Source organism: Delphinus delphis, chromosome 9 (assembly GCF_949987515.2).
Source record: "Delphinus delphis chromosome 9, mDelDel1.2, whole genome shotgun sequence".
In the NCBI taxonomy this organism is placed as follows: domain Eukaryota; kingdom Metazoa; phylum Chordata; class Mammalia; order Artiodactyla; family Delphinidae; genus Delphinus; species Delphinus delphis.
The window spans coordinates 49,616,811-49,643,098 of NC_082691.1; the positions used below are offsets into that span (position 1 = coordinate 49,616,811).

General features: G+C 36.8%; 1 protein-coding gene across 5 annotated transcripts in view; it reads left to right on the top strand.

Annotated features, from left to right (window-relative positions):
- The window catches only part of SGCE (sarcoglycan epsilon), a 67,730-nt gene that overhangs the window by 28,537 nt on the left and 12,905 nt on the right, over positions 1 to 26,288 (top strand). For 3 of the 5 annotated variants that reach the window (XM_060019894.1, XM_060019896.1, XM_060019897.1), the window contains 6 exons: positions 5,292 to 5,364; positions 9,706 to 9,904; positions 20,918 to 21,080; positions 23,471 to 23,682; positions 24,626 to 24,652; positions 25,381 to 25,569. In XM_060019894.1, coding sequence (XP_059875877.1) covers positions 5,292 to 5,364; positions 9,706 to 9,904; positions 20,918 to 21,080; positions 23,471 to 23,682; positions 24,626 to 24,652; positions 25,381 to 25,569 — 863 coding nt within the window. The remainder of the gene's footprint in view (positions 1 to 5,291; positions 5,365 to 9,705; positions 9,905 to 20,917; positions 21,081 to 23,470; positions 23,683 to 24,625; positions 24,653 to 25,380; positions 25,570 to 26,288) is intronic. The other 2 variants (XM_060019895.1, XM_060019898.1) reach the window with 1 other exon arrangement.

Sequence of the window (26,288 nt, forward strand, 5' to 3'; positions counted from 1 at the left end):
CACTCCAGAGGGCAAATGATGGGAATGCAGGTGTTGATGTTGGTAGGAGCAGATCTTTGAGGGCTCTGTAAGCCATGCGGATATGTTTGACCTTTACTTTGGGAGTGATGATGGTGCTATAATTAATCAGATTTTTACCAGTACCTAATATCATACCTGGAAGATATTAGAAATTGAAACAAAAACAGTGATGACATCAAACCTTTAATGGGAATTAATTTTTTTTTAATGAATGGATGTAAAAGCTAAAGGTGTTTCACTCTTTACTATACCTAACAAAATCAGAATTATAATGGCCATTAACGGCAGGAGAGGCCTACTATAGTTTTATGCCTAGATGCCTCTAGGATCTTAAACTGGAATTTAACTCTTCAATTCCATAAAAGCTTACTGGTAGTGACCAGGGCACCAGCATAGGAACTGCTAGTGGAATTGCCAGGAGTTTGCATAAGTCCTGCGTGGCATGTTTTCTACCACCAAAAATTTGTAGAATTTCTGTAGATTCTCAGGAGATTACATGCTTTGAGTTGTTCTCCGAAGTTTTAATCAGCCGTGAACTCTGGATATGAACTTCCATGCTGGCTGAGAGAAGGTGTTTCTTCATTTGAACTGAAGTTTGTATTAACATGACATTTCAGTGATTTCTATCTATAAATCTGCTTTCTTAAGGCAATGTTGATATAAGATAGAAATATATGTAGATATAAGAAAAAGTTATTTGGAGTTATTGTCAAAATAATTTTTAAAATATTCAGTAAAGTTATAATAGAAATATATAAATGTAAGTCACCACCTTGCTAGATTAAAAAAGCAAAACACAATCACCTTGAAGATTCAGAGAAAGCATGTAATAAAATTCAACACCTATTCTTGATAAGAAAAAAATAACTCTTAGCAAACTAGGAATATAAGTGAACTTCCTTAACCTAATAGGTTATTTATCAAAAATAATAGCAAACATCATTTTTTAATGGGAAAACACTAGAGGAATGCCATTTAAATTCAGGAACAAAACAAGAATGACCCCCTGTATCACATCTATTACAGAATATATTAGAAGTCCTATCCAGTGCAGTAAAGAAAGAAAAAGAAATTTATAACTATTCGAAAGGAAGAAATGGAATAGTCAATGATATAAAGAGTCTATAGGCTATTAAAATCTTCAGAAAGCCTCGCAGTAAGCTATGGGATCAATATTAAAAATTTAGTTATATTTATTCATTAAATACAAGTACTGAGAAAAATACATGTTTTTAAAAGATACCATTTTTTTAGTAGCAACAAAATTATAATGTACTTGGAATAAATCTAACAGAAGGTATGCAAGTTCTGTATGGGAAAAATTATAAAGCTTTGTTGATATTAAAGAATGCCTATATAAATGAAAAGATAGTTCATTCAGGGATAGGAGGACTGAAAATCATGAAAGCATCACTTTCCCCCTAATTGATCTATAGATTCAATGCAGTTCCAATAAAAAAATCTCAGTAGGTTATTTCATGGAAGTTGGCAACTAATTCTAAAATTTATAAAGAAGATAATAAAGCAAAATCAAGACATGCTTAAAGAAGAATAAAAAGGGGAAAGATTTCTTTCCTTTCCAGATAGCAAGATTTATTGTAAATATGTAGTAATCAATCATAAGTTTGTATTGATACAGGGATAGACAAATTAACCAATGAATAAAATAGGGAGCCCAGAGACAGATCCATCTACATAAAGAACAATGATATATGTCTAAAGAGATGGTACCAGAGATCACAGATTAGGGAAAAGGAGGTCAATTTATTGACTGGTGCTCAGCATATGGCGAACATAAAATTAGATTCTTACTTCACAGGAAATACAAAACTCATGTCTAGGTAGATTAAGGATTTAGCAAAAATTTAAACTATTATATAAAAGTGTAGAGGAGTATCTTTCTGAGTTTGGGGGAGGGAAAGATATCTTAAATAACACCTAAATTTTTTTATTTAAGAGAAAAGATTGATAAATTTTACCATATTAAACTTGTGAACTTCTGTTCATCAAAAGAAAACATTAAAGAAAAGACAACCCACAAGCTGGAAGATGATATTTTAAATATATCTAGCCGACTAATGATAAGTGTGTCAAATATAAAAAAGGACTCCTACAATTTCAATAAGAAAAAGACATGAACAGACATTTCACCAAAGAGGAGACATCAATGCCATTTAAGTAAAGAAACTTACTCTCCTCAGTAAGGAGGAATATTCAATTTAGAACCTCAGTGAGAATTTTATCCTCAGTTAAGGTCATTGCAGTGGATATGGGCTGGAAAACAGAATATTTCACATAGCTGAGTATCACTGTACCCTATGATCTAGCAGTCCCACTTCCAGATATGCACTTAAACAATTGCAGGGAATTCCCTTACGGTCCAGTGGTTAAGACTTGGCGCTTTCACTGCTGTGGCCTGGGTTCAGTCCCTGGTCGGGGAACTAGCATCCTGCAAGCCACGCAGCATGGCCAAAAAAAAAGAAAAAGAAGAAAAAGAAACACTTGCAAATGTCCACCCAAAGGCATGCACAGTCATGATCACTGAGCAATGTGTGTATAGGAAAACACTGGAAACCCACAAACCAGTTGAGATCCAGAAGTCCAGCAGCAAGAGAATAGATAAATTGTGGGGTATTCGCACAGTGAACATTTATAGCAGCAATGAACTTAAGCTTGCCTGGCAACATGAACGAATGTTTTTAACGTAATGTTGAAAAAAAACCGAACAAACCCCAGAAGACTGCATACAGTTTACTATTTTTATAGGCGCTCAAAACCCAGAAAAATGGACAATATGTTTTAAGCATACATACATGGATAATAAAACTATATTTAAAATGGATGGGATGATAAACACAAAATCCAAAATGTTTACTCTGGTTGGAGAGAGGCAAGAGGCTAGGGTAGGAGAGAAACACGTGTTGAACCAGGATTCACAGGGGTGCATTACACCTTACTACCAACATACAATGTTATGAATATGTATCAAATAATATCCAAAAAGATGATGAGGGCTTCCCTGATGGCGCAGTGGTTGAGAATCTGCCTGCCAGTGCAGGGGACACGGGTCCGAGCCCTGGTCCAGGAAGATCCCACATGCCGCGGAGGAACTAAGCCCGTGCACCACAACTACTGAGCCCGAGCTCTAGAGCCCACGGCCACAACTACTGAAGCCCGTGCACCTAGAGCCCGTGCTCCACAACCACAGAAGCCACCGCAATGAGAAGCCCACGCACCGCAACGAAGAGTAGCCCCCGCTCGCCACAACTAGAGAAAGCCTAAGCACAGCAACAAAGACCCAATGCAGCCAATAAATAAATAAATTTTTTAAGAAGATTATGAAAACTTAGCATATCTTTCATCTAACACAGTATTGATTTATCTGTAAATAACTCATTTCTACATCCATATATAATAACATATTTTCAGTGTTTAAAAATATTCTATTAATAATATAGTCAAAAGATTTTGCGTATCTTAAACTAATATTTAATCATATACATCCACTACTTAATTTATTCAGTAGCTACTTATTAAGCATCTAAAATAGATCAGCCACTATTTTAGAAATAGGGGATCAGAAAGTTCACAAATATGCATACCTCTTTGCTATGAAGGGCTTCACATCATCATGATAAGTAGAATTCGACTGAGAATATTACAGTATTTAAATATCTCATTAGAAGTCATAGAAGAATTGCATTCTGTTACAGCTGTTAAAATTAAGCATTAAATATAAATTCAGGTAATAAAATTCTTCCTCCGGATTCATGAAAGGTTCTTCACTCTCTTGTGTAGCCTCTGATTTAAAAACACTTATTAGAATTTATGAAATTTACAATAATGAAATTTGTGATAATTATGGGTAGGCTAGCCAGAAAAATATTGCCATTAATCTGAAAATGTTTAATCTTTTTTTCTAGCATTAGCTTTGAGATATTATAACAAATAGTATCTAGTATTTTCTTTCCACTGAGAATATTATTAAATTTTTTGCAGGGTAAACTTTTAAAATCATGAGGATTCCCAAATGTTTTTGCATTTCTTCATTTGCTTGTGAACAATAATGCCTCGTTAATTTTAATGACTAGTCTTAATTTTAGTGTTCAGTGTGAACCTAATTGACCATGTGTCCCAATAGAGAGCAGCAAAGAAATCATTAAATCCAAAAGAAATTTGACAAATTGTGGAGAGATAAGTGCTTTTATCTTTGTGGAATAAGACACGTTTCAGAATATGTATTTTGAAATATTGTTAAAGGTTTGGAATTTTTTATTCCAAACTTCTGATTTTCACTGTTCTCTCAAATAATATTTCTGATGAGTGTAATGTATTTTATTTAAAGCTCATATGTGATGCTATTAAAATCTTTGATACTTGTTTTTAAATATGCACGATATTTCTTTTCAGTTTGCGTCAGTTTTGTCTTTTTTGTCTCAGTGTCAACTACAGCTGCAGTTACTGCCAGAAGGCTAGTGCTGGGATGCTAAGACTTTTACACAATCATTTGGGGTTTTTTTGAGGTACTGCAGGCCTGTCTGAGTGATTTAATGTCTGTTATAAAGTTAATTATTCCTTGATTTTTGAAGCCGTATCCTGTTGTTGGCCTTTGCTTTGTTTGTTGTTTGCAGTGGCTGTTTCTGAATTGACTTTGATGTAAGTTCATTGGCTCTGCAAACATTTACTAATATTTGACTCTGTGAAGGGATTGATTTGTGGTTTTGAGCATTTGCCATCATCTTCTTAGACTGTGATCCTTACTGCTCTACTCCCATTGTGAGATGTGATTTCCAAAGGGTTCGTGACATTTCTTGACTGGTTGGTGTGCAGTTTAGTACTGAATGCAAACAACACAGAGATGTGCTTGTTTTAAAGTGTACTTTCTGGTATGATCCTTAAGCTCCATTTAAAAGTACACCAGTATATTGTTTTGGCTTTTTTGAAATTTTAGAACAGCTCTGGTAAGTAATTCGTAATGGTTAATCCATTTACTAATGATGCATCTGCATTGCTACTGGTACTTAACAGTCTTCTATAAAAGGGTTTTTCTGATTTTAACTTGTTTTAGCATGTTAAATATACCTAATTATCTATTTTCCCACAATATTGCTAAAAGCTCTGGATTGTTGTCCAGAGAAGGAATATTTTGTAAGTATATAAACAAATAATGAAAATGGAAAGGACGACAATTTGTTTTCATTTTGTCCTTAATGAATTTCGTTTTCCGAATAACATTTTACTTCTTTAATACGACTTTCTTTTTCTAATAGATAACCGCCTACAATAGGCGTACCTTTGAGACTGCAAGGCATAATTTGATAATTAATATAATGTCAGCGGAAGGTAGGTATGGAAAAATATGTTGCTGATTGTTTCCTTATTTGCAAGAAGTATTTCATTATATTTTATATGTATGTAAAACATAGTTAAGGATTTTAAAGGACCACATACCTACTATAACTAATGAAATAGTAAAATGTAGAAAACTAAGCAATATTTAATTCATTATAAAATATCATGATGTGTTTTGGTGTTGAAAACCTCAGGGTAGGGAACCAAATGTAGAGGCCACTTATTTTCTCCAGGCCTTGGTTAAATCATCTGTAAAGTGAGACTAAGAATACTATTTCTCTCATAAGTCTGAGGTAAGGATGCCATCATTTAAGTCTCAAAATGTGCTTGACATAGGGCTGATCGTAGAATGCATGATTGGTATTATTTTACTTTCAAACCTATCATCGGTGGTAGTTAGGTTGTATATGATGATAAAGAGTTGTTGATGGACAGAAATAAACCATAATTTGGGTCACAGTCTCCTTTCTAAATAGCTAATCATGCATCTGTAATTGCTGGAGTCCAACAACAATTTATTGTTACACATGCTCGAATTGTAAGTGATGCCTAAGGATTTAGAAGGTTAGGGACACAGGAGAGATTCCAAGAATTACACTCTCAAATATTCTGATCCTGTTTTGGCATTCAATGGGAAAAATACATACCACTAAACACTTTGTGGTTAAAGTTTATGAATCATGGGATACTATACCAGATATCATTTATGAGGGTGACAGGAGAAGAACTGATATAGCATTTTTCCCCCCAAAACAGTAAAACAGTTGTGCATCCTGGATAGGAAAATTCTTACTTCTATTTACTAGTATGATTGAAAACAAATAAGCAAACACAACACATTTTATCAGAGCCTACTAATTTGGAATTCATAATAATTCAGTAAAGGCTGAGTTAAAAATTACCTTTACAGTATATGAAAGAAAGCAATTTCGATAGAATTGATAATGCAGTACATAATTGGGGAGAAGATTGCTGGAGGTTTTTGAAACCCTTAGCATGAGTTTTTTTCCCAGGCATTTTAGCTGTAATAATTGCAGACAACAAATGTGCTAGTTTAAAATTTAAAATGACCTTCATATATGAAAAGAAAGTCCAAGTACCAGTTCCTTTGGCCTGGACAGAAGACTCTTTACCCACTTTTCTACTTCCCAAGGGCTTTTGGAAGGTATTCATGTTTGGATCAAGGAGATTTTTCTTCTTGACTCCAATTGTAATTGGATACTTGCATCCAGTCCAAGCTGTCCTTGTAGAATTTGGAATACCTTTAATGAGCAGAATGGTTGCGAAGTTCCCTTTCTCCTTGGGAATCCATCAGTTTAGTTATATACTTCCATTGCAGTGGGCTTGGACCACTAACCTCACTATTATGCTCTCAGAGGGACTCAAAACCCTTTGTCAGGTATGGGAGCCCCTACAAACTGAAAGGTAGCCTGGTCTACAGTTTTGAATCTCCTCCTTCTCAAGTCTGGTCTCAGTCCTGTCAATACAGAGTACACAGGCATCTGTCAATACAGAGTACATGGGTCCACACACATGTACTCAATACATAGTACACATGTGGGGACCCATGTTCAAGCAGATACTAATGTAAGACTGTTAGATGACTGAAGGATTGAAAGTTGGCATTAGGGGCTACTTATTTAAATCAGGGTTGAGGGAGCACGAGTACGTGGGTTTTGAAAGCCTCCTTTTACATAAGGGTCAGTGGCCCACACTCTGAAAATCAGTGCACCAAATGGCAGGCATTTTTCCTTGCTTGTCTCGATGGAATGCATGTGGACACTAGGACGTACATCTTTGAGCATGGCCTGTACACATGCCGTTTCTCCCGGATAAGGTTAGGAAAGAAGTAACAAGGGTTGAATATCCGGATAACCATGCCCGGTGCAACTCCCTGCCCAGCAGTCTCCTGCTCTGGGAGACCTAATGGGAAATTAGTCATGTAGAATCGTACAGCATGGAGCTCAAGGAGAGTACATAGAGTGATTCTCTAAATTGGGTTTAGTGCCTCAGAGGCCTGCCACCAATCTGTTGGCTACTGTTCCCTTGGCCTCCGTGATATCCAAATATAGCAGGCACGGGATTTCCCCAAAGTTAGAAAGCTACTGTGACTCATCTCTGGGAGGCCTGGCAGCAGCACTTGGCCGGGTAGACGGCAGGCAGCTGCACAGCCTGGAGCCTCGGAGGGCGTGGCGGCCGCAAGTCTCAGAAAGGAGCCACGGAGGGTCACACGGATTAGGGAAAGCCAAGTAACAGTTCTCCAAGGAGTAGCACTGATAATAAGGAAAAAGTTTTGCACACTTTTTTAGAAAAATTTCACTGAATGAAATTAATAGATGATAGACTTCTAGCATACCCCTTGGTATTATTTATAAATATTATTTATTGCCAAGAAACTGTTCTTCATGACATTTTTCTGCATGACTGTTTCTCAGTATGGGGAAAAATGTAGCATGATTAAGCTCCTGTTTATCTGTATAAAACAGGAAACGTATCAGTATAAAACAGGAAACTTATCTACATAAAAGAATAAACATAGCATATTTTAGAAGATTGCAGATGGGCTATACATCAAACAAATCTAACAAAATCATAAGCAGAATAAATTACAGGGTAGGGGATGAGTACAGAGCCTTCTGTGATTAGGGCTTTGAAAGACTTAGTCTTTAGGGAGAGACACCACACTCCAGAAAACTCTCCTGAAAACTCGAAAGCCAGAATATCTCCTTGATTTCATCTCTGGCATCAAATGTCCTTTAATATTAAAGAGGCTTGATAATAAATGAAGTCATCAAGGTTTCAGTTATTTGTCGTATAATTTTAGTTTTTTGTTTATTAAATAAGAATGGAATAGTACATGAGATAAAAATAGTATAAGAAATAAGAACATATAGTACATGAGTTTTAATGAAACAAGTCAGAGGATATACATAATATAATTATTGTTGGGGACTTTAAATCCGTGTATAGTCCAGACGTATTTTTTTTCCTTTTAAGTAAAGTGCAGAATCCAAGTAATTAACTTGTGCATATTATTGTAAGAATTGCTGAAGTTTACCATTTTCTCAGTTCTTACTCTATATTGGGAGCTCCATTGGGCACTTTATATATACAGTCTCTTTTAGCTTAGATGAAAATCATATGAGGTAAATTCAAATGATCGAAAGATCAGCTTCCCTTTCTGAACCTATGGAGAAAAATACAAGTACCTGCTTACCTTCTGCTTGTGAGTGTTAAATACGGTAATTCACCTCTTTCCCTTAGCTTGGCCTGCCTCGTAGTAAGTATTAAAAAAAAAAGTAGCCTTTATTCTTACAGAAATATTACTAAACAAAAAGAAAGCTATCCTTTCTTTGTCTTAACAGAACAACCAGAACACAGGAAATGATAGTTTGTAATTGAAGAGTAACATTTGAGAAGCTGAAATAAATTATATTTATTTAAAGTTTCTTGTATTGAGAGTCTGAATGGGACATTGGGTTGGTTTAAAATATTCATTTTGGCATCTTTAGAGGGAAATTACTGATGAGACATTGGGGAGGGAAAAAGCGAACTCAATCTCTAACAATGTGAGGTGTGGAATTTCATGAGAAATTTAAAATATTATTTCTCTAGAATATTTAATTATGGAGTGATCCAAAAAATGAAATAGCTATGATTTCAAAGTTCTTGTTGAAAATACAGTCAATATTTATTTTAGTAAAATGTGATGTTTTAGCATGCTCTAAAAAGATCAGTAACACTGCAAATTAAAAATATGGTTTTCCATGTCGTATATAAGCAACCCACAAGCAAGTATAGATATTTTGCCATGTCTTCTCTATTTAGAAAGGATGGTGCTGTGTTCAGCCTCCTCCTTTGTTCAAATGGGAAATAGCACTACCTAGGATTGTAACGATTAAATTAAACAATGTATTTGAAGATCTGTCAGCTTGAGAACACTACAAGTACAAAATACTTTTCTAAGTTCTGGAAATGCTCCTTCTACCTGAGTACATTGACAGGACAAGGAGGCCGGCAGGTCGCTGGCAAGTTAGCGACAGATTTGAGATTTGACATTTTTTTCTTGTCCCTTTTATTTTTTTTCTCTAATTGTGAATTGTCCTGCTGTTCCTTAGATTTGACTGCATTGTAGATAAAGTTCTGGGTCTAATGTACGTCGTGTTTTTAGATATATCCTCTGTTATATAGAAAGCCTTTAAAGTCAGTAATAATATCGTTCCCGGAAGCCAGGATTGTGACAGAAATCAACAAATCTCAAATGGTTCTTTTGTTTCCCTTTCAAAAGACTACTTCATTAAAGATATGCATACCCTTTTTCACCAAAATTAGACTTCCCGTTACCGTATCAAGCAGAATTCTTCATTAAAAATATGAACGTAGAAGAAATGTTGGCCAGCGAGGTTCTCGGAGACTTTCTTGGGGCCGTGAAAAATGTGTGGCAGCCAGAGCGTCTGAACGCCATAAACATCACGTCAGCTCTAGACAGGGGCGGCAGGGTTCCGCTTCCCATCAATGACATGAAGGAGGGGTAAGCAGACTTACCTTAAGTATGGATTTTTAAATATGGTGATCTTATCAAACTTATTATAGATGGAAGATGGCCTATTGCATTTTTCTTTTTAATAAGAAATAGTTATTGTAAAGATATGAAAAAACTAGCAATTTTCTGTATTGACAAAGAGATTTTATATCTGATGTTCCAGGTCCTGTGAAATCTAATCATAGATCAGGATCCACATCATAAATTACAGCACTAAGTCTTTTGTACCTTCCATAGAGAAGCTGTTTATTTAGGGTCCTGAATTTCAAAGGAAGTTGATGCCCCAGTTATCAGCTGCAGAAGGATGTACAGACTGCTGTAACTTTATTCTAGGAAACTATTTCTTCGCCTTTAACATTCTTTCCACCATGTGGTGGTGATTGATGGCTGGGGTGGATTTGAAACCCTAAAGCCTGGCCTTGTCACTCACAAGCTGGGTGACACTGGGCAAACTGCTGCACTCCTCTGGGCTTCAGCTTCCTCATCTGCTCCAATGGGGACTATACTCTCTCCCTCAGGGTTGTTGTAATGATTCAACGAGACAATGCATTTGAAAGGGACTTGTCTATTCTCAAGCCTTACAGATTCAGAGTATGACTTACATTCTTGTAGAGGTTATGAAACACTCCTCATGCCTGGGTACGTTGACAGATCGAATCTCAATGTCAAATGAAATTTTGCTGTTTAATTTCTGTTCCGTAAGTTGAGGCAGATCTGCCTTTTTAAAAACCAATCCTATAAATATGCGAGATATGGAATAAATCACATTTTATGTAGCATGTCCTTTTCCAACTCCTCCTTTATCCATATTCTTGGTAACATTTATACAGATGATATCTGGAATTAACTGGAATATCTGGGTTAATAAGAATCAAATTTAAGGGAAACCTTAAAGGAGAACTTTGTTGGAGATAAGGGAAAAGATCACAAATAGACATAGATGAGGTATGAGCGAGTAGTCCAAAGGGGGATAAAGGATAAGCAATGAGCTGCAAAGTCCAAGTTACAAATTTCAGAATTAAATTGTACCTTGTATGGTACAATAATGGATTTTGAAGTCAGTCAAGCACACATAGAAGTGCTTGGAGGAAAATAGTTGCTTTATCGCTTGCCTATCATCTGCTGGTTGGCTTTCTCTATGAAAACATAATTCTGGAGCTTAAAATTTTACTTGAGAGGTACAACATGGATCTCTTTCCCAATTGAGTAATTGAAGGAGGACCATAGAAGGAGATGAACAGGGGTATCTCCCCTGAAGACATTCTCCAAATGTGGAATCTTTTCAACAGGTTTTTAAGGTAATGTGTTCCACAGTGATTGTTAAAACAATGACCAAAGATGTTGGAGGAAACAACATGAAAACCAGGTATTGGTAGAGTTTTCCATAGTTGTGCTTTCTTCTGGGCTCACCGCTTCTCTAACCAGTAGTGTAGACCCCACCCGTAGAGGCACTTTAAGAAACAACTAGGCTAAATTGAACTAACAGCTCTCTAAACCAAACTCTGACCTAAAACAGGGCTGCGCAACTATGTCTAGCCTGAGAATTGCCAGTAGAGGTTTATGAAGAATATACCTAGGTTCCTGGCCTCTGATTCCCCCTAGAGATTCCGGATCTTTGAGTCTAGGGCTGGGCCTGAGCATGTGACTCTAAATTAAGAACAGAATTTTTTGTCCTACAAGTACTTGTTGTAGAATTCAGTCATTAGCTGACTGACCCCCCAACACCTGCTAGCGGGAGGCATGTGCTGTCAGTCCCGTGGCATTTATTTGGACCCTGTTGTCTCAGATCCTTTCCCAACTTGAAATGCTTTCCATGAGTTTTAATTTAATGTTAAGCCGCAACCTTTACAGAGTATTCATATAATAAGTCTTTTAAAATAGATTTTCTATAAATTATACCCAGTGCCAACTCTGTTACTCCAGTGTCCCTATATGTGCACCAATGAAATAAGATCCTACTGGAGTATAATTGCAGGAGAAAAATTTGTCCCTGGGAATGATTTTGCATATTTTCTTTGGTTGTTACATAATGTCAAGGTAACAAAAATAGGGGTTTTTTTTTACGCTGTAGCCTTCAATTTAGAAATAAATCCAGTGCTTAACTCATCTCTTGTGCTTTCCTTTCTTTTTAATGATGTATATCATGATTCTTGATTCACTTACAAAACTTTTTGCCTCCGTACTTTGTTTTGAAAATAACATGGGCTATAAATCTCTTTAAAAATGAAATATTGAGGGCTTCCCTGGTGGCGCAGTGGTTGAGAGTCTGCCTGCCGATGCAGGGGACACGGGTTCGTGCCCCGGTCCGGGAAGATCCCACATGCCGTGGAGCGGCTGGGCCTGTGAGCCATGGCCGCTGAGCCTGCGCATCCGGAGCCTATGCTCCGCAGCGGGAAAAGCCACAACAGTGAGAGGCCCGCGTACTGAAGAAAAAAAAAAAAAAATTGAAAAGATTGAGGGTGGGATCAGAGATGCAAAGGAATTGCATCCCTTTATTTTCTAAAATTTTATTTAAAAATATATTTAGAAGTGTTAAACACCTAATAACCGTGTTCTGCTTAATATTTTGCATAAGTCTCAGTCTCTGATTAAAAAAAGAAAAAACTTCTCGAAAGTATTTCCTGTTACGCACGGCAGCCACAATGTACTAACTACAAACTTTTCCATGTTACTCAAACCAACAGCAGAAGACAAAGAGGACCTCTCAGTAGTAGACCCTCAGAGTAAACCAACAGCCCTTCCACGGCCCAGAGTGCCCTTAAGTGTCAGTCGTCAAGAACCCCCTCTACAGCATCCCAGCTCCTCATCCTTCTTGATGTGCATTTTTTTCATCTCTGCCGACCTCACTGACAGCCTTTAAACTTCTTCTAAATCTAACAGAAAACAATTATAAAGATTTCCTTCAAAGTGAGTAAGCTCCTGCAAAGGAACCCTAAACCTCCTGAAAAGATTCCCTTTCACTTTCCAGACCCATAACCTCAGGGCAACTGTGCTCTCTCTGGGTGTGGTCTCAGGGCTGCTTTGCTCTTGACACTGAGCCAGAGGCTAAGGACTCATGGATGCATTTAGCCTGGGATAAAGCTGGTGGAAAGAGGAGCAGGTTCATGTTTCATTCTGGGCATGGCAGAGCTGCCAACTCAGGGTGAGTGATGCGGTGTAAATGGTGGTTAGGAAGGGAATGACGGGGTGTGAGGATTAAAGAATATACTCACTTTTCATAAGAGATTGTCAAACCTACCACTGTTTCCTCTGGTTACCAAAGCCTGTGGATCTATCCTCAATCAACAACAGAGGATCCTAGTTTATTCTCTAGACAATCTCACAAAGTACTCCCTCTAATTAATTGTCTGTGTTTTGCCCTGTAAAGGGCTCAGGGAGAAGTTACACTTGAAGAAGAGAATGTAAGTCAAAGGCTGCCAAAGACTGCTCTGATGTGAGGTCATGGTCCTAGGCCAGTCTGTAGTGCTCTGCTGAATCTGTCCCCATGTTTGGTGATTTACAAGATAGTCTTTAATTTTTTTTTTTTTTTTTTTGCGGTACGCGAGCCTGTCACTGTCGTGGCCTCTCCTGTTGCGGAGCACAGGCTCCGGACGCGCAGGCTCAGCGGCCATGGCTCACGGGCCCAGCCGCTCTGTGGCATGTGGGGTCTTCCCGAACCGGAGCATGAACCCGTGTCCCCTGCATTGGCAGACGGACTCTCAACCACTGCACCACTAGGGAAGCCCAGTCTTTAATTCTTAAATAACGTGCCTTCTGTGTTTTTGATGCAACTATTCTTTCTTTTAGGGAATGATGGTGATATGAGATTGGAATTTTTTAAAAAAAGGCTTAATAAAGTAAAAATTGGAAGCCAATATTAGTCGATTTTTATAAGTATAAAAATAAATAAATTTTAAAAGTCAATGCAACTATATGTCTAAACTATATGTCTATAACTATATTTCTTTAATATCTGTTCTTCTAAGTTCTAGGCATAGATTCACTTTTTTCTTTCATAGTTTAGCATTTATTATTTTTTATGGGGGAATAATGTATTAGTCTCTAGGGTGCAGTGATTTTAAAGAATGCAGTCTATGCTCACATCTATTAGGGACCAGGCAAGTAATCAGATAATTAGAAAGCAGTGTTGTACCTATCACATTTGAGGTATTCACAGAGACGGCTCCTCTCCCACTTCTGGTCCATGTCAAAGCGTTCATAGAGGAGATGAAACCTGATCTGAGTTTAAAATATGAGTACAAATTAGCCAGCTCAAAAAATGAGAAAGCGAGAGTCTAGGCAGAGGAACAGCTTGGGCAAAATCCATTAGGTAGGAGGAAGCCTGGTCAATTTGGAAACCTACTTTGTGTGGAAATGGGGGACAGGGATCCAGAAATGATAATGACCAAAGAGGCAAAGACCAGACCATGTAAGGCCTCGTACACCTGGAAGAATTGTTTAGGTTTTTATCTTGAAGCACTAGGGACCTTTGAAGAAAATGGTTTATATTAAAATTTTCATTTTAGCAAGTAGGCCTGCTAAGCCCTACCACATGGCTGAAAGAATAGACCAAACCTAAATGCCTCCTTTCTGCAAGCAGGAAAATCCTCCCACAAAAAACTCCAGAAAGGTCTGAGCCTTGTGTGCCAGTTCCCTCTTTTGTTAAGATAATTCATCCCTTCTCCAGTAAAGATGAGTAACAAGCAGTAGAACTAGAGTCCAGAAGTGACCTTATTCTTTGTTTTATTTCTTATTCTGAATTAGATTCTTTATTTAGTTTTATTTCTTCTTTATTTTTCATCTTATTTTTTGATTGACTGATATGCACAGAACAAAGAAGTGGGGTGGAGCAGAGAGGCAGGAATCATGATGCATTTTCTTTCAAGAGCTCAAGAGTTCCCAGGCAACATGTAGCACATGTGGACACTTTCTTCTCTAAACTGTCCCTTGTCTCCTATATACATAAAATAAGGAATAAAATACATTCATTACTTGGACAATTAGGTAAAAAAATACAATCACTGGATCTGTTTATCTGGCTGTTGCTGACAAAAACCAGAGTTTTGACTTCATTTTTTTTTTTTTATAAATTTATTTTATTTTATTTATTTTTACTTTTGGCTGTGTTGGGTCTTCTTTGCTGTGCGCAGGCTTTCTCTAGTTGCGGCGAGCGGGGGCTCCTCTTCGTTGCGGTGCGTGGGCTTCTCATTGCTGTGGCTTCTTTTGGGAGCACGTGCTCTAGGCACGCAGGCTTCAGTAGTTGTGGCTTGCGGGCTCTGGAGCGCAGGCTCAGTAGTTGTGGCACACGGGCTTAGTTGCTCTGTAGCATGTGGGATGGGATCTTCCCGGACCAGGGCTCAAACCCGTGTCCCCTGCAGTGGCAGGCGGATGCATAACCACTGCGCCACCAGGGAAGCCCCTGACTTAAATTGTTTACCTGTAACGCGGTTCTCCACATTGTATGTGTGAAGGACTCAGTAAATGCTTTTTACATCAAGGGAAATTGAGTTGTTCAAATTGGAAGAAAAAATCCTTCGTAAGGAACAAATTTTATTCAGAGTACCCAGTGCCTAAGATTGTGAGTCACCATGTTTTGTTAACATTGCTTGAGAGCCTTGAACTTGATAATATGCTCCCATTCCATCTGTTTACATATATTTGGAAGTTTGAAAACATATGGCTATGGTCATGAAGGTAAAGATCATCCTCCTTTCACTTCATAAAAATTTTAAATTTCTGCCTATCAAAAGGCTAGCCTATCAAAATAGCTGCAAATCAAAAAAAGCTGCATGTCAAAGATCTGGGAAAACAGCAGATTAGGAAAGATGTATTTTAGCACGTATAGCATAGAATTATATTGTTATACATGGCCTCGTACAAAATTATTGTTTTAAAAATCCAACATGTTGAAACTTACTGGCTCTATAAAAGAAGCAATAAATACATGTTATTTTGACTTTCAAGGCAAATCCAGTATCTGCTTCTCTTGAGTAGTGTGTTTGCATTTTATTTATTAACTTATTTATTTTTCCGGTGTTATTGTGATATAATTGACGATATAACATTGGATAAGTTTAAGGTGTACAGCATCAAGATTTGATATAAGTATATATTGCAAAATGATCCCCACAATAACTTTAGTTAACATCCATCACCTCACATAGATACAATTTTTTTTTCTTGTGATGAGAACTTTTAAGAACTACTCTCTTAGCAACTTTCAAATACACAGTTGCTTCTGTTTGTAAACTGGTATCATTCATTCTGCAGATAGGCTCCCTGAGAACAGTGAGAGAGACTGGGTTCAAGGAGGACAATCAAGGGGCTGTTGGCTTCACTCCCTGTGGAAAGTGACAGTGACTAGAACTGGGGTGGTAGCAGTGGGATGGAACAAAGTGGACAGGTGTGTATGAGAGTTCTTTCAGGGTAAATGTCAGAGACTGATGATAGATTGAATATGTAGGGAAAAGGACAGGCGTCAAAGATGATGGTGCTTGAGCATCTGGCCATGCCAATCACCAAGAGAGAAGATGATGGAAGGAGCAACAGGTGGAGGTGGGGGGGGGGTGATGATGAGCTCAGTTCGGAACATATTAAGTTTGTGAAGCTTCTGGATCATCCAAGTAGAGAAGAAAGTAGTTTGGCAGTATGTGTCAACTGTCATAAAAATGTTTCCACTTCTGGGCATCTCTTTTAAGATAGTAACATTAAAGAATATGCACAGAGATAGTCTTTACAATATTATTTATAACATCAAAAAATGAGAAGCAACTTACGTGTCCAACTCTGAAATAATTACTGAATAAATCGTGTACACTTAAAAATTATACTTCTATAAAAATATAATTACAAAGACTGTACAATATGGTAAATGCTTATGACGCATTAAGTGAAAAAGCAGGATACAAAATTATATTTTAGAGATTGATTGCAATTAGGCTAAAATATATGCACTTGAAAAGTATTCTGCAAGGTACATTGGAAAATGAAAATCGTGATCTTGGTAATAGAAGTTAATTGTTTTTATATCCCACGTTTTATGTAATGTTTTTATATTGCTTTTATAATTTGAGGAAAAAAATAAAACATTTCGAAGCACCCAAAACGTATGCTTATGCCTATTTATGTTATCTTGAAGTGAATTAATTTAAAATCTTACTAATTATAAATGCAAATCAATGTTATGTAAAAGCAAGAGAACTAACAGTTTTTAAAATATTTATTTTATTTCTGTATTTACAAATATATTTCACAGTTATCAAGGAAAAATATGGTCTTTGCTAAGCAGTTAATAAGGGGATAGAAATCGGCTTTATATGAAGTTTAAAAGTTAACAAATTGTTATAAATGGAATATATTTCTTTTTTTTAAATTTTTATTGTAGTGTAGTTGATTTACAATGTTGTGTTAGTTTCTGCTGTACAGCAAAGTGAATCAGTTATACATTGACATATATCCACTCTTTTTTAGATTCGTTTCCCACATAGGTCATTACAGAGTATTGAGTAGAGTTCCCTGCGCTATACAGTAGGCCCTTATTAGTTATCTATTTTTTATATACTAGTGTATATATGTCAATACCAATCTCCCAGTTTATCCCTTCCCCCCACCCCATCCCCTTTCCCCCTTGGTAACCATAAGCTTGTATTCTACATCTGTGACTCTTTTTCTGTTTTGTAAATAAATTCACTTGTACCATTTTTTAGATTCCACATATAAATGATAGCATATGATATTTGTCTTTCTCTGTATGACTTACTTCACTCAGTATGACAATCTCTAGGTCCATCCATGTTGCTGCAAATAGCATTATTTTGTTCTTTTTTTTTTTTTTTTTTTTTTTTTTGTGGTACGCAGGCGTCTCACTGTTGTGGCCTCTCCCGTTGCGGAGCACAGGCTCCGGACGCGCAGGCTCAGCGGCCCTGGCTCACGGGCCTAACTGCTCCGCGGCATGTGGAATCTTCCCGGACCAGGGCACGAATCCTTGTCCCCTGCATCGGCAGGCGGACTCTCAACCACTTGTGCCACCACGGAAGCCCTATTTTGTTCTTTTTTATGGCTGAGTAATATTCCTGTAAATGGAATGTGTTTCTATTCACTAATCATCAAAATTCTTTACCAGTGGTTTTTTGTTTTGTTTTTTTTTTTTTTTGCAGTACGCAGGCCTATCACTGTTGTGGCCTCTCCCATTGCGGAGCACAGGCTCCGGATGCACAGGCTCAGCGGCCATGGCTCACGGGCCTAGCCGCTCCGCGGCATGTGGGATCCTCCCGGACCAGGGCACGAACCTGTGTCCCCTGCATCAGCAGGCAGACTTTCAACTCCTGCGCCACCAGGGAAACCCCACCAGTGGTTTCTTATATCTACTTTTTCTGAACTTACAAATGTTTAACTTGATTTTAAATTTCAATCCATTATATACTATTTGTCTCCCAAAGACACCATAGTTTTTAAAAAGTCTTTCAAATTAAGTCCAAATATAAAATTCACATAAAGAGCAACCAAATGAATCTGTGTAATGGTACTCTGGGGCACAGTTGTCAATTACGGGTGTGACTTCATACTTACATACATTTGAATTTTTGTGCCATACTTTTATTTCATTTTTTTTAAAAAAGACAGCTTTTTTATTGAGATATACTTTACATACCATACAATTCACCTATTTAAAGTATATATAACTCAGTGGATTTAGTTTATTGACAAAGTTGTACAGTCATTACCACAGTCAACTTTAGAGCATTTTTATCCTCCCAACACTCCCCTCTCACACCTGTTAACAGTCACCACCACCACAATCCCCAGCTCTAGGCAACCACAATTTATTTACTTGCTGTCTATAAATTTGCATATTCTGGACATTTTATATCAATGGAGTCGTACAATATGTGGTCTTTTGTGACCAACTTCTGTCACTTAGCATATTGTTTTCAAGGTTCATCCATGTTGTTTCATGTACAGTACTTCATTCCATTTTATGGCTGGGTAAAGTATGGATATTTTACTTTGTATCCATTCATTAGTTGATGAGCATTTGGATTGTTTCCACTCTTTGACTATTAAGAAGAATGTTGCTGTGAACATTTATGTACAAGCTTTTTGGTAGGCATATATTTAAGTTTCTCTTAGGGTATATACTTAGGAGTGGAATTGCTGAGATATATGGTAACTCTGTATTTAACCTCTTGAACTGTGAGGCTGTCTTCCAAGCACTTGCATCATTTTCCATTCCCACCAGCAGAGTAGGAGAGTTCCAGTTTCTCCCCATCCTCGCTAGCACTTCCTACTGTCTGTCTTTTTCATTGTAGCCATTCTAATGGGTGTGAAGTGGTATCTCATTGTGGTTTTGATTTCTATTTTGCTGATGGCTAATGATGTTGAGCATCTTTTCACGCACTTATTGGACATTTGTATACCTTCTTTGGAGAAATATCAGTTCAGATCCTTTGTCATTCTGAAACTGGATTATTTGTCTCTTTGTTATGGAATTGTTAGAGGCTTTTATATGTTATAGGTATAAGTCCCTTATTAGACATATGACTTGTAAAGATTTTCTTTTGTTCTGTGGGTTGCCTTTTCACTTTCTTGATGATGTCCTTTGAAGCACAAAGTTTTAAAATTTGATAGAATCCAATTTATCTATTTTTTCCTGTTACTGCTGGAACTTTTGGTGTCATATCTAAGAAACTGTTGCTTAATTCAAGGTCATTAAAATTTGTGTCTGCTTTCTTCTCAGAGTTTAATAGTTCTAGCTCTTACATTTAGTCTTTGATTTTTTTTTGAGTAAATTTTTATATGGTGTGAGTTGGGGGTCCACCTTCTTTTTTTTGCATGTGGATATCCAGTTGTTCTGGTACCATTTGTTGTAAAGACTATTCTTTCCCCCATTGAATTGTCTTGGCACCTGTGACAAAATCAATTTACTAAAGATTTTATTTTTGGACTCTGAATTCTATTCCACTGATCTACATGCCAAGCCTTAACGATAGTACCACACTGTCTTCATTACTATTGCTTTATAGTAAGTTTTGAAGTTGGTAATTGTGAGTCTTCCAACTTTGTTTTTCTTTTTCAAGAATTTTGTGTGTAGGTGGGTCCCTTGAATTTCCATATGAGTTTTAAGATCATTTTGTCAATTTCTGCAAAGAAGACAGCTGGAATTTTGATGGATTTATTCCATTTTGTAAGTAGTTATAGCATTGTCAATAGGAAAAGAAATAATATTTATTTAGAGTAATTTCCTGGTTTTCCCTTTTCTTTTGGAAAAAACCTATGAAATTCCTACCCTCTTAAGCTGCTCCAAGATTATTTAAATGCTATTATCACTATCTTCACTTTTATTGTGAAACTCTTACTGGCAAATTGAATAGAGTTCTTTTCCCCTAGTTGCCAAGATACACATCAAGAAAATACATTTCGTTTGCCTAATTTGTATTTACCAAACAATAGTTGTTCTTTTATATTAGCTTCTTAAAGATTGAAGGACCTTATAATGAGGAACCTAACAGTAGGGGTCTCTGCAGTAGGAAAGCTGATGGATAAAACTCTTAGGTAGAATGGAGAAGTCTGCCTACAGCTCCACACCTCCAGGATGTAACATCACAATCTTATTAAAAATGAAATCAGATGAAGATTTATTACTGATAATTATTTTAGTGATAATATTATTTTCTAAACAATTTACTTTAAGAATATTTTTGAATGTAATCTACCAAATATTGTAATTGAAATATGATACATGATTATTTTGAATTAAATAGGGTGAAAAAATTTTTAGAAATTAACAGGGAATCAAGAGAGTGTCTCGTACACCAAAGCACCCAGTAAATATTGGTTGAATAAAGGAAAGAATGAAAAGAAGCCCCTACATGAATCACTGCTTTTAAAGCCCAGGCCCCTACCTTAGGGATGACTGTAGATAATCCCTCAATTCAAAAGGATAAATCCTGCTTTCAGGGTAGATTGTTTTTCAGTGTTTCCAATTTTCTTAAAGGATAACCTGAGTGTTTCACATTTTTGCAGCGTTTATGTCATGGTTGGTGCCGACGTTCCATTTTCTTCTTGTTTACGAGAAGTTGAAAATCCTCAGAATCAATTGAGATGCAGTCAAGAAATGGAGCCTGTAATAACGTGTGATAAAAAATTTCGTACTCAGTTTTATATCGACTGGTGCAAAATTTCGTTGGTGAGTTTTTATTTTGTTTTTGCAAATGTAATTAGAAGTGATGTGGCTGGAGATAGCATTTGACTAAAACCTGAACTGCTTTTAGGAACAAATCCTGGGTTTACTTTGTTAACTGCCGTTGACTTCCCTTGACTTTAAGGATTTGGCAAGTCCATTGAAAGCGCATCCATTTAAGAACTAGTACCTCCACTTTTGTACTCAGTCTACTCTTGATTAGTTGTGGGGGCCAGATTAGCTTGGCAGGTGGTCCAAGTGTTCCCGCTGGACATCCAGGTGGCTGCTAAGTCCAGATAGATTTTGGAGTCAGTGTGACATGTGCAGGAAGCCTCAGACATGCTGCCACTGTCCCACTTGGGAAGGGGAGACCAGAATACAATCACAAATCTGAAATAAAGCAATATTGTGCTATGACTCAATGTCCTAGAAACGCAGATTGTAGGGAGAGACCAAGCAATAAAAGGAAAAGCAGAGGAAAGTTAGACTCTTACCCCAGCCCTGTAAATATTAAATATTTCTTTCTAAATCACTTTTTTATTAGCATGTTCAAAGACTTAGGAACATATGGGTAAGATTTCCTGTATGTGAAAGGTATATATGATATTTTATATATAAGTTATATTAAATTTTTTGATCCTCCTTTCTGGAAGATAGGAAAGTTGTTTCACTTCTTTAGCGACCTTTAGATTTAACTTCTGTCAACTCTTGATGATTGGTGGTGAGTGAATTAGGTCTAAGTTTAAAGTTGACATTTGAACAAATATCAACACATAAACACAACTGTCACTTCATGTCTTAGAGAACCAGCGGCAGGCACTTTTCCCAGATCCAGGATGGGAGAACATACTGCTCACACTGTGGCACTTAGCACCTGTGGCCCTTGGCCCCAGGCTCCTCTTTCCATGTCGCTGTGTCTTAGGGAAATAATGCTCTTTCCCTGTCTTCTCAAATCAAGTAAAATTATTCAGTTGCTGTGGTTTATGTGTATTATTTACAAAGCTCAATATTTCAGTCATCATGCTAACCATACAAGGGTGCTAAAGACTGAGTGGCTGCAATCATAACTTAAATAGATGCCTCTCACCAGAGCCAGTAGACAGCGGGCCCTGACAACACCATTTTATTTGTGCTTGTGCTGTACAGTGTTCATGTTTAGGAAAATTATCTAATTTCTAAAGGTTTAAAAATGACTTCTTTGAAGATTTAAATTTCTGTGGTAAGACTTCATAAGAGAAAGCTTGGGAATTTTCGGTTTTTTCTTTTACTTGTATTTATTTATAGGTCACATCTTACCACAGAAGATTTCAGGAGGTTTAAATTAAAGGGTCAGACAATAAACATAATACATAAAATATAAAAGAACTGGAAAATCAGGACCTAAACTTGACCAAAACATAAGCCTAAGGTCAAGTTTGACAATAAGCCTCCTAATGTCCCAGATTAAATGAGGAAATTCATCTGTTATTTGGTTCTCATTCTTAAAGGAGGCAGAGCATCAATTCCTTGGCAGAAGATAAAGTTTTTACTAGCACTGTATCATTAACAAAATTCTTCCAGTGGGGTTTTATGGGAGAGGATACTGAGAAATGCCACAGATAATTCTCCCCAACATTCTTTCAGGCCGCGAGCAAATGTAGTAACAAGTTTCACATGGCTATTTTTGTAGTGCCCTTCAGTAAAAACCTTAGCATAATTAAATGCAACATAGTGAAAGCAGTTCAATTACTGTGGAGGTAAATTAATATAGTCCAACTGTTGTACATTTTTTGAGCCTGGAATAGAATTTATTGAAACTGTAGCATTGGATGGGTTACCTGTTCCTTAAACTATCTTTCCTAAAAACTACTTCTGTCAGCTGGATGGCAGAAAGATCAAGGTTGTAGTCACGTAGAAATTGTCTCTCTCTCTCTTTTTTTTTTCTCTATTACTAACCTTAGAAACCATACTCACATACTGTGAGTATGAACTGGCTGTGAAGTCAGCCAGTTCACAGTTTGTAACATCTGCACCAGAGATTTGTCACTAGGAAACAAGAAATATACAGAGTGGTGTGAAGGACTTCTGCTTTGGAGGAAGTAAACTGAAAAAGAACAACTGTACACACACACACCTACACATGCACACGTATTTGTTATATTTGTATACGTTTATGTATGTATATATGTTGTGGGAAGGACCTAGAAAGTAGGCCAATATACACCCTTTAATTTATTACTTTTATGCATTACTTCTTCCTAGTTTCCATAAATAATTACAAGTTCAAGGTGATAAAGTAATTGGAAAAGATTGCTTTTTAGAAATTAGTCAAAGACTGTCTTGATATGTCTAGATCTTAAACTCTCATAATGTTTGCAACTATTAATTTGATGTGTAATTGTCTTCTTTTGTGTCAGGTTGATAAAACAAAGCAAGTGTCCACCTATCACGAAGTGATTCGTGGAGAAGGGATTTTACCTGATGGTGGAGAATACAAACCCCCTTCCGATTCTTTGAAAAGCAGAGACTATTACACGGATTTCCTAATTACACTGGCTGTGCCCTCGGCAGTAGCATTGGTCCTTTTTCTAATACTTGCTTATATCATGTGCTGCCGACGGGAAGGAGTGTGAGTACTTTAAATCACTAATAAAAAATTATAGAGCTACTAAGATAACATATAAGATTCCATTAAAAGCCAAGTTTCATTTAGTGCATAAAACACTTTATAAATGAATTGAAATTGTGTTCAAGTCAAACTACAGTACTTTATTCCTTTAAAATGAAGTAAAATAGTTTTGAGTCTAGTAAATTAAATTAGAGGTTATAATTACTTTATTCAAAAATTATTAAGGCTAGATGTAAATTCTTGCAGGCAAAACAGTCCCAAGAATAACTGAGGCTAGATATTTTGGTTATACAAGCCATCCTGTGTAAGCAGAGACTGCGGAATCTATTGACATGGTAATTGCACTTTAAATAAATAAATTGTCTCAGTCAGTTTGATCAGAAATGATGGTCAGAATTTTTCTTGAAATTGTTCTGCTATCAAACAGGGCGATACCACCTAAATATTTAAAGGTATATATAGATATATAAAAACTTAGGAGTAAATTAATGAAAATAAGATGATAATTTGAGTAATGAGTCTTCACTTCATGAATAGTTAGTACTTTCTGGACAGCTCTGTCAATTAAAATAATCTCCCGAGATTATCTGGAAGTCAGGGTAACAAAACAAAGGATAAAAAAATTAATAAAGCAGCAAGTAACAAGTTCTTCCATTTTTACATGTAGCCTGATTTCATCATGTCATGGAACTTATTTCCAAGAGCTTGATTCTTAATCTCCATTTTTTTTTTCATTTTTTCCTGTGCGTTTCTCACCAGTATTCCATCTCTGTATGTGTACTCATCCAAGTAACGTCATAAACCTGGTGGCAAATGCTGCCTGGTTGCGTTTAATAGTAACAGTGTCAGCATTTCCACCTCGTGCAAGATCCATGAGCATATAGTCTTAATGTTCCAAATATCAATGCTATTATTTAATTCATAAATTTTGTTTTGTTTCTAGGGAAAAGAGAAACATGCAAACACCAGAGTAAGTGTCTTCTTCCTGTTATTTTCTTTTTCATTTCTCAGTTGCTTCTCATGCTCCATACGTGTGTGTCATGCTTTTTTTTTCCCCCATTCATCATCTTCCATAGTTTATTTCATAAATGTGAAAGCTGCTTTCTAAATAGAGATATTTAGGAGGGGTGAGACTAAAAATAAAAAGTGTGTGAAAACTAAGATTATATAGGTAAAAATTAAAACTAAAATATTTCAGATTCAGCATATTAACTTGCCATTTATATTATGTGATTTCCCAATCTGCATTTCTATAAACCAGAGAACAGATGAAAAGACCTTTCATACACGTTTTCCTGAATCTACAGTAATAACCTACCATAAAATGAAACTTCTGTGAGTATTTATAAATGCCCCATCAGAAGCAACAATATAAAAGCTATGGTAGTTTTATCTTAATCGTAGAAATTAAATAGAATAGTAGTTTGCTACCTAGGGCTGTAATAGTAACGCAGTGCTTTATAGCTTACTTTAATGAGAGACGCATTTATTTAAAAATCAGTTTCTAATTTTCAGTTTTGTTATGTTAAAAGTATATGAAATGTATCTTCTTCTGAAATAACTTGTAGAATGCCCAGAGTTAAATGATGTCTTCTTATTTTAAAAAGAAAAAATGATTTTGTAACTTTTTCAAACTGATGACCTGTGGGGCTAATATGTGATTTTAAATATATGTGGTTTTATTTCTTTTTGACCTAGCATCCAACTGGTCCATCATAGTGCTATTCAGAAATCTACCAAAGAACTTCGTGACATGTCCAAGAATAGAGAGATAGCATGGCCCCTGTCAACACTTCCTGTGTTTCACCCTGTGACTGGGGAAATCGTACCTCCTCTACACGCAGACAATTATGAGAGCACTAATATGCCATTGATGCAAACACAGCAGTAAGTATCCACTTGGAACCGTAATTATTATTATTTTAAAAAATTTTTTATTTATTTATTTTTGGCTGCGTTGGGTCTTCGTTGCTGCGCGTGGCATTTCTCTAGTTGTGGCAAGCTGGGGCTACTCTTCATTATGGTGTGCGGGCTTATTGCAGTGGCTTCTCTTGTTGCGGAGCATGGGCTCTAGGCATGCGGGCTTCAGTAGTTGTGGCACGTGGGCTCAGTAGTTGTGGCTCGCGGGCTCTAGAACACAGGCTCAGTAGTTGTGGTGCATGGGCTTAGTTGCTCCGTGGCATGTGGGATCTTCCCGGACCAGGGCTCGAACCCGTGTCCCCTGCATTGGCACGCGGATTCTTGACCACTGCACCACCAGGGAAGCCCCTGGAACCGTAATTATTAATGCATGAATATATCTACTTAATGTCTTTCAAGACCAGACGTCTTCATTGTTGTTGCATTTATTTGTTTATAACTGGAGGAGAAAATAGCAAAATACTGATAGTGTAGATCCCAACCCCATGGTGCTAACCCAAATAAATAGAATTACCTTCAGGAAATGCTTTTTTTCCTTCACTAATCCAAACAAGATGACATTCCTCTTAATAGTTAAGAAACTGGCACTGCTAATAAACTAACATATGCTTGCTCAAAGATGAGTTAATTGTGAAAAGAGAGGCATGTCCTAAAGCATAGCAAATGGATTACTTTTTAGAACTATT